At 37.6% G+C, this 11,892-nt stretch overlaps 1 protein-coding gene across 8 annotated transcripts in view; it reads right to left on the bottom strand.

Annotated features, from left to right (window-relative positions):
- Nsd2 (nuclear receptor binding SET domain protein 2) overlaps positions 1-11,892 on the bottom strand; it is a 78,305-nt gene that overhangs the window by 27,135 nt on the left and 39,278 nt on the right. For all 8 annotated transcript variants that reach the window (XM_031341016.1, XM_031341017.1, XM_031341014.1 and 5 more), the window contains 4 exons: positions 9,368-9,512; positions 6,702-6,820; positions 3,421-3,502; positions 2,200-2,324 (listed from right to left, as the gene is read on the bottom strand). In XM_031341016.1, coding sequence (XP_031196876.1) covers positions 2,200-2,324; positions 3,421-3,502; positions 6,702-6,820; positions 9,368-9,512 — 471 coding nt within the window. The remainder of the gene's footprint in view (positions 1-2,199; positions 2,325-3,420; positions 3,503-6,701; positions 6,821-9,367; positions 9,513-11,892) is intronic.

The raw sequence follows: 11,892 nt of genomic DNA, 5'->3' as shown, positions 1-11,892 counted from the left end.
GCGGAGGAAGTCTGATCCCCAAACAGTAATTTTCACAACAGAACCAGACTCAACAGTCTCCACAGCTCATGTGTTAGCAGACACTTTGCACTATACACTTGTAAACTCACTGTGGGGTTTAATAGTGCTAATGCATACTAGATAAATCTACCTATTCACCTAAAGTTTTTAAATTAACAGTGCAACTCTATAAAATAAGCTATAAAGGAATATTTACATAAGCCATACAAGTAACCTAATAGAGAGGGCCTAGAAATTTAAATTATTTTATTTAAGAAACAAAGTATACTGTGAGATTTATGTATCCCATTCAAAATGTAAGAAGGGATTTGAACTATACATTTCCTACATAATAAGAATGTACTTAAATCGTCGTCTATCAGCCTCTGGTGTTGCAACTAAGTCTTGTCACAAAATGCTCAATCTCAGTCTTTCCAAGTGCTGCTGCTCTCTGTACCCCCTCACTGCTTTCACCTTCAATACCCAATACTGATGAGGAGGAATAACAGATAAGTTCAGTAACTCCAGAGTTTTCTCTCTCCCATGTCCGACAACAGCATATGTAAATTAACAACTGGATAAACAGATCAAAATATAAAGCAAGAAAAACTTGTTTGAAAATTTTTATAGAGCTTGACTGTAACTTAGTAATAGGACATTTGCCTGAACTCACAAATCCCTGGGTTCCAACCCCAGCACTTAAAAAAAAAAAAATCATAAATGAAAAGTCCAACTTTAATGACTAATTGAAAGGGTTTCCAGAACAGAAACCCTTTCATTTTTAATATGGTTAAAACTGTAGACCATCTTTAATTTTTTAAAATGCTAGAGTAAATATGGGTAAGAGAAGAAAAATGAAAAATAATTTATATAAAACTAGCTTTTTTGTATTTCAATAACATTTTAGATAGAAGCTCAGCAACAAAGTAAATGTATACAAATATAAGAAATGCTTAGTTTTCTACAGATAACAACTAGAAGCAATTCCCAGTCCCATGACTATGAACACTGGAGACTATGACTGAGCTAGTCTGTATGACTGAGATCCTACTAAGCAGTCTAAGTTTACACCACACACTTGACAGCAGTGAGCAATAGAGTTCTCAAGGGTGTTCCTTGGGCCACCCAGGTCCCTAACCATCATGCAATGGAAGGCCCAGACCGCCACCAATAAAAAGGACAGGGACAGCAAGGACACACCCAACCCTATTAGGAACCACAACAGAGGCCAGACAAGAAGTGCTCTTGATCCAAAAAGAGAAAGGGTCCTGTCTAGTTCCCATCTCACTATCCTGTTAATGAAGAACAAGGGTATCAACTCCTTACAAATACTGTGAAAATAAATCTCCAGTCTACAATGAGAAAAAAACAGAATTACAGAGATCAAAGTAACAAATTAAAAATGGAAAGTAAGATCCATAAAAGTAGTCACTACAATCAAGAAATTAAAACTACCTCTGCACCAAAATAAATAAAATAAATCCTGACTTTGTGGCTGTTCCTTGTTTTTGGCATTTGCAGACTTTTGACTTGGTAGTGACATCTACATGCTACACGCTACAGCAATGGCAGCAGCAGCCTATTATAATGCCACCTACTTCTCTGCTAGCATGTGTTTTGTGAGACCAGAAACACAGGAATTCTAAGTACAGTGACAGTTCTAACTTGCCTCCACACTCACATCTGAGACATGCCAGAACAAAGAGCCAGAGACACGAAACGCATGAGGACCAAGAAACCTTTGGCTTCCCCACAGGCTTATGAGCCCTCCATTCCACCAGTGTGGGTGCACAGTAGCATGTCAGTGTGGCCAACATAGCATGTCCTGGGAGAGCCAGTGTGAATTTCCTTTCATGTGAGAAAACAGAGTTAGATTTACAGAACATACCATTTTAAAACAGAATGCAACAATGATTACTCTGCAACAAGATGTATGTATATACACCTACACATTCACCATGTGCATATATGTATTTATATTCAAAGTGCTCAGTCTAAAATAGTGCACCATTTTTCAATTTTGTGAATTTTAGATGGCTAAGAACACCTTTTAGATGGCTAAAAACACCTGAAACTCACCTATACCTATGGAGAACACCAACACAATTCTTTTAAAAAAGGATTATCACTCACATTGCAACTTGAGTAAATAATGGCCTTCACATGAATGCCATGGTATCACAATCATCATTATTTTACCTCATTCTCAGTTAGGGATGCAGAAGGAGATGAACTTTTGTTAAACCCAAGTGCTGAAGACGCTGTTGCAGAAGCCCGATTTCGCTTCTTCAGTGGTTTGCAAGCATCAGACAAATTTTTCGTTGCTGTAAAATAAGTTTATTTTATAAAGTTTAAAATCTTAAACCTCCCACCTCCTACTGTTTTGAATAAAACCGCTCAAGTAAGTGGAGTCCTAAAGATGAATCTTCTGGTTCCTTTAGCTGTCACTAAGGGCTTAATTTTTTATCATGGAAAACTGACTGTTAAAAAAAAAGGCAAACTATACAAAGAATTCCACATCCTACCACCCCGAAACCAATGACCCAGGGCCAATGCCGTATTGTCCATACTGGATCCACAACCCACTACAGGATTATTTAACACAAACACTATACAAAATTTCAAGCATAAAAATTTTTACTTATACTTCTAAAACATTTAAGTAAAATATTACCACTTTCATATTCTAAAATAGCAATCTTATGGTCAAATTTCTAATCATTCACAAATGTTACAAATGCTTTAAAAAATAGCTGATTTTTAAAAATTTGATCATCTTGTGCAGGACAAAGAAAATCTCTAACCATCATGGATCATCCTATATCAGAGATGGTGTTTCTGTGAGAACCTATCAGACAAGTGTCTCTACAGAATCACTCACACACAGGTCAAAAGTTCTGATTTTTCATTCTTACCGCTTAGCTAAGCTGTTTTTCAAAGAAAGTCCTTTAAGCTGATTTATCATATGAAACAGTAACAAATAGTTGTGACTTTTACTCTTGGCTAGTTAAGTATGAACCATCAAGAGCCTAAGTCAGAGTGACAGAATTTATGGTAACAACTCATCTCACAAAGAAATCTGAGAATTTCTGGTTAAAATTTCTCTTCTAATAAAATTTAAATTGAAAATAATAAAGTCAAGTGAAAATCAGTAGAAAAGTAACTTCAATATGACTGAATTCTTAGTCTATGCATTAAATCAGTTATTTTTCAATTGCACACGTTCTTCTTTCCCACTTACTTTTGGTGTGAGCTTAATTGTTGACTCTTCTGAGACAGCCCTGGATCCCTCTTGCCCAATTCTGCTTTCATTTTCCCTCTCAGGTGCCCACACTAGAAGGTCCCCAAGAGCAGGACCAGGCCACCCTGCTCACCCACCCAGGCACCCAGAGGAGCCAGGAAGGAGCCTGACCACATTACCTGCCTGGCTCTTGAGTGAGGAGGCTGCTTCTATAGCCTTGTAAGAGCTTGTTCTGGCCGTTTTGTCGGTGATTGTCTCTCTCTGTCATTTAAAAAAAGGGGGAGGATGGACAAAGAGAAAGAAATCAAAGGAAAAAAATTCTCCTAATATGAATGAACACAGGCTGCTGAAAATTTACACAACAGAAAATTTTTCCTTTCAAAAAGTACTCCTCACACTCAACAGACCAGAATTGCCCATAATGATATTTTTAAATACCCTGAACTAATTCTTTTCTTATACTTACACAGATATATACATATATACATAAATAAAAACAATAAACTATTAAAAATATATTCAAAGTAAAAAAGGGGGCTAGCTAGTTGTAGAAAATGTCTATTATGACCTTAGATTCAATTCCAATAGATAGATAGATTAGATAGATTAGATAGATAGATAGATAGATAGATAGATAGATAGATAGATAGATAGATAGATAAATGGAAACTCTGGGCAACGTGGTAAGGATCTAGTAATTTGAGGCCAGACTGGGCTACATAGTGAGAGACCCTGTCTCTCAAAAATAAAGGTTTAATATCATAAATATTTTGTGCTGGGATTTTGGAAAATGTACTTCAATCCAGGTATGGTGGCACATGCCTTTAATCCTAGCACTGGGAAGACCAAGGCAAGTGGCTCCCTGAGTCTGAGGCTAGACTGGTATATATATATATATAGCAAGTTCCAAGACAGCCAAGGCTATATTGTAAGACTGTTTCCTGTAAGTAAATTGATGGATGAGTGGCCAGACGGATGCATGGGCAGTAAAAACAAAAATGAAAGGAAAACATAGTTCAAAATTCCCTCAACAAGGTATGGTGGCTCCAGACAGGCAGACAGACAGTAAATACAAAAATGAAAGAAAAAAAATAGTTAAAAATGCCCTCACCAAGGTATAGCGGCACAAGCCTACAATCCATGCGCTCATGAGGGCACAGGCAGAAGAACTAGGAATTAAAATAAAAGGCCAACCTAGACTACAGAGAAAATTCTCAACAAGTCTAGGTTACATGAGGTCCTTTATCAAACAACAAAAACAATAATAAAAAACAAAAAACAAAACAAACAAGAATCATGCTTCAACAGCACAGGAACAGTACTGGCTAGTAGTTACAATGCCACTCTAAGAGACAGGGACCTTACACAGTACCAGACCACAGATCTCATTCACTGACACCTATTTAGCCAGAGCAGATAAACTGAAAGTACACTGAGAGTACTCACAAAAATTCTGCTTATATCTTTCTGAATGCTGCTGGCTCATTAAATGTAATCAGTACATACCAGGAATTGTATACAATATGACGTAGATTTATAAAGACCAGACCAGAGAGACAACACTACTTTTTTAAAAGGATCTTGCCATATATATATATAGCCCTAGCTGGCCTGAACTAGAGAACTGTCTCCGCATTACAAGAACTAGGATTGAGAGCAGGCACCACTACTTTTTAAACATTTTATTTTCTAATCTGTTTAGCTAATATAAAAAAAGTATGCCTAACTATTTAATATGAATTATAGTATTGAAAATGTTCTAATTACACATATTTAAAGGGCTTAAGTATGTACTTCTTGGCACTTTTAAACTCTATTAACTCATGGTAATAATACTTTACCACTACATAGCCTGTGTGATGGCAAGAGTCCAACTAATACTTTATGCACCAGAAAAATAGTACAAAACACTATAAATAGAACCTTAAAGATAAAGGATATAGTTATAGGTAGATAGATAAAAAAGAATTATAAATAATATAGTTTATATTTCAGCAAGGTGAGATTTTCTATTTTTCAAAATTAGAAAAAGGGGGCAGTGGTGGCGCACGTCTTTAATCCCAGCGCTTGGGAGGCAGAGGCAGGTGGATTTCTGAGTTCGAGGCCAGCCTGGTCTACAGAGTGAGTTCCAGACCCTGTCTCAAAACAAAAAGAAAAACAAAAACAACAACAAAAAAAACAAAAACAACAACAAAAAAACAAAATTAGAAAAAAAAAAAAGAAAGAAAGGCAACTTGATCAAAGTATCAAGCTTTACTCAAAATCATAAATATATATAACTACTATGCCAGAACACCTGAAAAATATAAATTCAAATATATAGCACAAAGCCTAATTAAACTCAATTTACCAAAAAATTAACTAGATTTATCTCAGACAGTTGAAACAAGCGGTGCTAAAAGGTCACTCTCACCCCATGGGAGCTTCACATGGCAGACAGAGTAATGCACTGTTGCTTTGCACACACAGATTTTGGTCACTTTTACTTTCCTTCAGATACTAGGCCTGTTGTCCTAATAAAACTGATGCTCAAGCCCCTGGGCCCCCTTTTAATCAATTCTGTAGTTTTCTTTTTGCCTCAGTGCTTACTAAAGTGAGTAAATTCATATAATCCATTCCCAGTGTCTCTTACAGATTCTTTAACTTCTTTTTTGCAGTGAAAAGTATCTTTAGTGAGTTTTCATATACCTTATTTACACACTGAATAATAATCCTACAGACAAAACGTACCACCAAGTACTAACAATGAAACTGAAGGTCAAGCTTATGCTATTTTAGCAACTAAGAACTGAGCTATGCCCTTCAATCTAAGAGTATTTTTAACACATAAAATAAAAAAATCATTACTTAAAACACTTCTCAAAGCGGCTGGAGAGATGGCTCAGTGGTTAAGAGCACTAACTGCTCTTCCGGAGGTCCTGAGTTCAAATCCCAGCAACCACATGGTGGCTCACAATCATCTGTAATGAGACCTGATGCCCTCTTCTGGTGTGTCTGAAGACAGCTACAGTATACTTAAACATAATAAATAAATAAGGGCTGGTGAGATGGCTCAGTGGATAAGAGCACCGATTGTTCTGCCAAAGGTCTTGAGTTCAAATCCCAGCAACCACCCATAATGAGATCTGACACCCTCTTCTGGTGCCTCTGAAGACAGCTACAGTGTACTTATTTATAATAATAAATAAATCTTTAAAAGTAACAATAAATAAATAAATAAAAATCTTTAAAAAATATTACTCAAAGCATTTGGATGCTGTTTTCTTGAACGAAGTCACATGAATAGTTCCAATGAACATGTCCTTTCTTCAGTGGCCCTTGCAACGTAGAAAAAGGGCAAGCCTTACAACTAAACACCATTCTGACAAGAGGCCAGAAAACTCCACTGCCTATATTTTGTCAGGGTCTCAAGAATTATACAGAATATACTCTCACAGGCCAGAGAAGCCCAGAACATTACCTTCCGAAGACTGTGCTTATCTGTCCTAAGTCTTTTCCTGGGTGCATCTTCAACATCCACATCCTCTGGAGGGTCATCTGTTCTCTTTGTGTGGGTTCTTTTTTTACCATTCATATTTCCTTGGAATGAAGAATGAGAGTTGGGGTAAATGCACAGGAAAGAGTCCACATGCTGCTCTGGCATTCAGCATGCAAACCAGTGACCAGATTCATGCCCAAGGCCTGTATCTTTTCAAAATGCACTCTCTTTGCAAAAAAGAACTAGAGACCCACAAATATTTTACCTACAGATTATTATCTTGGTGTTTGTTTTATTTTTAATATACTATAAAATTAAATTTAAGCACAGCCCAGTCTTACTAATTTCTTTCCCACAATTCAATTACAGTTAGATACAGTAATACCAGCACGCAGGAAGGCTTAGCATGAGAGAGTTTGAGCTCAATACCAGCTTTGGCTATACAGCAGCATCCTAAGACAAGTGGGATTTAAGCCAATTTTTTTTGTTGTTTTGTTTTTCAAGACAGGGTTTCTTTGTATAGCCATGGCTATCCTGGAACTCACTCATTTCAGGGGATCCAACACCTTCTTCTAGCCTCTGTGTGAATATACATACATTCAGGCAAAATACTCAAAACACATAAAAACATATCTAAAAATTTTTAAATAAAAAATAAACATAAGAACTACAACTTGCTACTATGTATTCTCTTAAATAACTATTTTTTTGTTTCTTTTTCTTTTTTTTTTTTAAGATTTATTTATTCTCTTTTTATTATAAGTATACTGTAGCTGTCTTCAAACTACCAGAAGAGGGCATCAGATCTCATTCTGGGTGGTTGTGAGCCACCATGTGGTTGCTGGGATGTGAACTCATGACCTTTGGAAGAACAGTCAGTGCTCTTACCCGCTGAGCCATCTCACCAGCCCCTATTTTTATTTCTTGAGACAGGGTTTCTCTGTCCTGGAACTCACTCTATAGACCAGACTGGCCTTAAACTCAGAAATCCTCCTGCCTCTGCCTCTCAAGTGCTGGGATTAAAGGCGTGTGCCACCACTGCCCGGCTATGCCTGCCTCTTTTAAGTACACCATCCATACAGAAAAGAAATTTTACTTAAGAGTTAATATTAGCATACCATGAGTTGAATATGCATTTAAAAAAAAAGTTCACAAACTCTAAACATTCTTGCTATTTTAAATTATAGCATCTAAATAAACATGAGCAAAATGAAAATGGGCAAGATCAATAAAATGAGCTGATATGGAACACTAGTATTTAAATGAGAGTGACCGGGCTGGTGAGGTGGCTCAGTGGGTAAGAACACTGACTGAGTTCAGATCCCAGCAACCACATGGTGGCTCACAACCATCAGTGATAAGATCTGACACCCTCTTCTGGCATGTCTGAAGACAACTGCTGTGTATTAGGCCGGAGCGAGCAGGGCCGACAGAGGTCCTGAGTTCAATTCCTAGCAGCCACATGATGGCTCACGGCCATCTGTACAGCTATAGTGTATTCATACGTATAAAATAAATAAATACATCTTTTTAAAAAAATGAGAATGACCCATACAGGCTCACATATTGAATGTGAATGCTTGCTCCCCAGTAGGTGCGACAGTTGGGATTGATTAGAAGGTGTGGTCTTGTTGAAGGAGATTTATTACTGGGAGGTAGGCTTTGAGGTTTCGAATACCCAAACCATTCCCACACCATTAGCTTTCTCTGCCACATGCTTATAGATCATAATTATTGCTCTAGCACCATGTCTATCTGCCGTCTGTCATGATTACCTCCATGATGATCGTGGAATCATTTCTAAACTTTTAAGTTCCCAATAAACTCTTTCTTCTATAAATTGCCTTCATCATGGTGCTTTGTCATAGCAGGAGAAAAGTAATTAAGATGCCTAGCAAACCCTAAATCAAGATGAGTACATTCTATGAGAGGCAGAGGGGCAACTAATGTATGTATGCATAGTCACAATCTAACACTAGGCAGCTACTCTAGGACTATCTAGGACACCTTGGCTTTCATACCTAGCACCTCCAAAACTCAGTAATGAATCTTAGGAGTTATGAACTGTTTCTGTATTTTTACTTGACATTTAAATATATTACACTTTATTTTTTCATTGACAGGAATATTTTGGTTTGGGTTTCTTTGTATTTTGTTTTGTTTTTTACAACTTGTGTGCCCAAGTGTTTAAATACCACAAACTTGACAGTTATGACATTTTCTCCACTTATTCCTCACCTTGCCATAGCCCAAACTGGTATTTGATATAGTATGTCTTAAAGTTTTCAAACTGAAAGCCTAGAGATGAGATACCCAAGTAAAGGTCAACCAGTCATCTCACTCACAAGTACTCAAGCAAACAGGCCAGAAACTAACTGCTCTTACTGGGCCTGACCCTTCTGACTAAGACTGGAGTGCCAGAAGTACCTACCTTTCCTTCTTTTCTAAATCACCCCTATAAGTACTGCTGCCAGAATCCCTACTTTGTATAAACAGTAAAATGAAGGCCCTGTAGACTATCCAAAACACACCTGCATGGGTGATAAGGGGGGGAAATATCAACAAAGGCATGGATTTGAACACTGTGAGTGTGATCACACTCTATATATTATACCAAGCAGAAGACATATGTATAGGTGTATGTTTACCAGAGTCTTCTTCAGACTGGGCAGAGATCATTAGGGAAAACTTTGTATTGTATCGTGCTTTCTGCTTTTCGTTGAGCATGCTCCACTGAGAACCAAGCAATTCTTCAATCTCCTCCCCTGAGGCGTCAGGGTGTTCAGCTACAACCTATGAACAAAGAAAGGGGGCAATCAGAACTCTACTCTCACAAAACTCATCGTGATTTACATAAAATCAAACACAGTTCTTTAGAATTGAATATGTATAGTTGTTACTCCCACAACAGAATTATGTTCCAGAAAATCTGGCTCAAAGAAAACTAACATAACTGATACAGTGATTCACTAAAAATTTCTATGTGAAAATAACTGATAAATGATGAGAAAACATTTGTTTTTCTAAAATCACTAAATCATTTAAGTCACAATTTTCTAGGCGTTCTTGAAAAATTAACAGTAAGGCAAGTGGTACAAAAATGTTCCTATGAGCATAGAGTGAGATGTTGGTTTGTCGTCTTCACCAAATACAATAGCCTAACTCCATCTTTCAATCCAAGTCATGGACAGTCAAGTCTACAAGGAACTAGAGTTACAGACAATAGTCTACCAACAAGCAAGCCCCAATTTTTGTCTAAGCCGGCACAAAGACAACAGATCTACACAGGCAACAGATTCTCCAGTTACAGGGGATCAGTACCTTCAGAGTATTCTCAGAATGCCCTATCCCTTCCTACCAGCAAGGAATATACACTTTCACAAGTCTTCTAGGTGGTTCAGGTACACAGTAATGATGAATCAGTAACACCCAACTTTAAACGCAGATGGCAATAATCCCAGGAGGTAAAGCCAACGGAGTTCAGATCCTCCCTAAGTCGAGTAGAGTGGAATTGATGATTATGTAAGTGAACTCTAACTACCCACCTTGATCTTGGTCTATCTACCTTGTTCTCAGCATGGTGCCAATCTAGGCTTTCGGTTATAATAATGCTTAGCATTACAAGGGGTAACTGAAATGAATCTGGGTCCCAGAAAGAAGAGTGGAGGAAGTCTCTAAGCAATAGTTTAGATTCTCAAGCACCTACGTTCCTATGGATAGATGCACCCCCCATCAAAAAAAAAAAACAAAAAACAAAAAAACAAAAGCCTAGAACCTGTTAGAATAAAACTAGCTAAAGCAGAGCAGTGGTGGCTCACACCTTTAATCCCAGCACTTAGGAGGCAGAGGCAGGCAGATTTCTGAGTTTGAGGCCAGCCTGGTCTACAGAGTGAGTTCCAGGGCAGCCAGGGCTACACAGAGAAACCCTACCTCAAAAAAAGAACAAATTATAACTATCACTGACAATTTTTTAATGTTGAATATTGTGCTTGCCTTTGGTGAAATTGCTTTAGAGTAAATTCTTGGGCATGAAATTATAGAAAAGAAAAAAGCACATCAGGTACTGACAAACTCCTCTCTAAAACAAGTATGATAAAGTATTTATTCCCCACCAGCTTTGTGCCAAAAACTGCTACCTTGCTCATTTTCTCAAGCCCCAAGTAGCTAGCTTGAAGATCACTGTTGCTCACCTGATGACTATGTAATGAGCCATAAACTCAATTTCTAAGTCTCTGTCTATGTGAGGGGTTGAACAATGCCTCTTCATGTACTTATCAGTTACTGAAGCTCACATTTTACCATTTTGTCCCTTAAGAATGGCTGATGACAAATCTTGCCATTTCAATTGTGTACAGTGTCCTTGACACAGAAAAAAAAAAAAAATCTCCTGGGCTGATGAGATGGCTCAGCAGGTAGGAGCACTGACTGCACTTCCGAAGGTCATGAGTTCAAATCCCAGCAACCACATGGTGGCTCACAACCACCTGTAATGAAATCTGATACCCTCTTTTCTGTGTACTCATTTATAATAATAAAAGTCATCTTTAAAAAATTAAATAGGGGCTGGTGAGATGGCTCAGCGGGTAAGAGCACTGATTGCTCTTCCGAAGGTCATGAGTTCAAATCCCAGCAACCACATGGTGGCTCACAACCACCCGTAATGAGATCTGATGCCCTCTTCTGGTGTGTCTGAAGACAGCTACAGTGTACTTATAATAAATACATAATAAATAAATCTCTTAATAAATAAATAAATAAAAATTTCCATTTTAAAACAGTTCCTTCACAATCTGTAGTGAGTTTGGCTTTTTTAAAAAATCCTTTCCTTGGGGGCTGGAGGGATGATTCAGCAGTTAAGAGCATTGGCTGCTCTTTAAGAGGACCAGGTTTGACTCCCAGCACACAAATGGTGGCTCAGAAATTCCAATTCCAGATGTAATGCCCTCTTCTGGCCTCTGAGGACAGCAGGGACATAAATGGTGCACAAACATATAAATAAATTTTATTTATTTAATAACAAAAAAATACTTTAAAAAGTAATCCTTTACTCTCCTAAGGTGGAAAACTTCTCTTCCATATAGACCAAGGTTTCCGTTTGTCTGCTTTTAACTTATAAGTGTTTTGCCTGCATACCATGTACACACCTGGTTGTCTAGAGTTCAGAAGAATGTCA

This window comes from Mastomys coucha, unplaced genomic scaffold (genome assembly GCF_008632895.1).
Source record: "Mastomys coucha isolate ucsf_1 unplaced genomic scaffold, UCSF_Mcou_1 pScaffold22, whole genome shotgun sequence".
Lineage (NCBI taxonomy): Eukaryota > Metazoa > Chordata > Mammalia > Rodentia > Muridae > Mastomys > Mastomys coucha.
The sequence above is the reverse complement of the archived record's forward strand: the minus strand, read 5'-3'. Positions and strand labels throughout refer to the sequence as shown.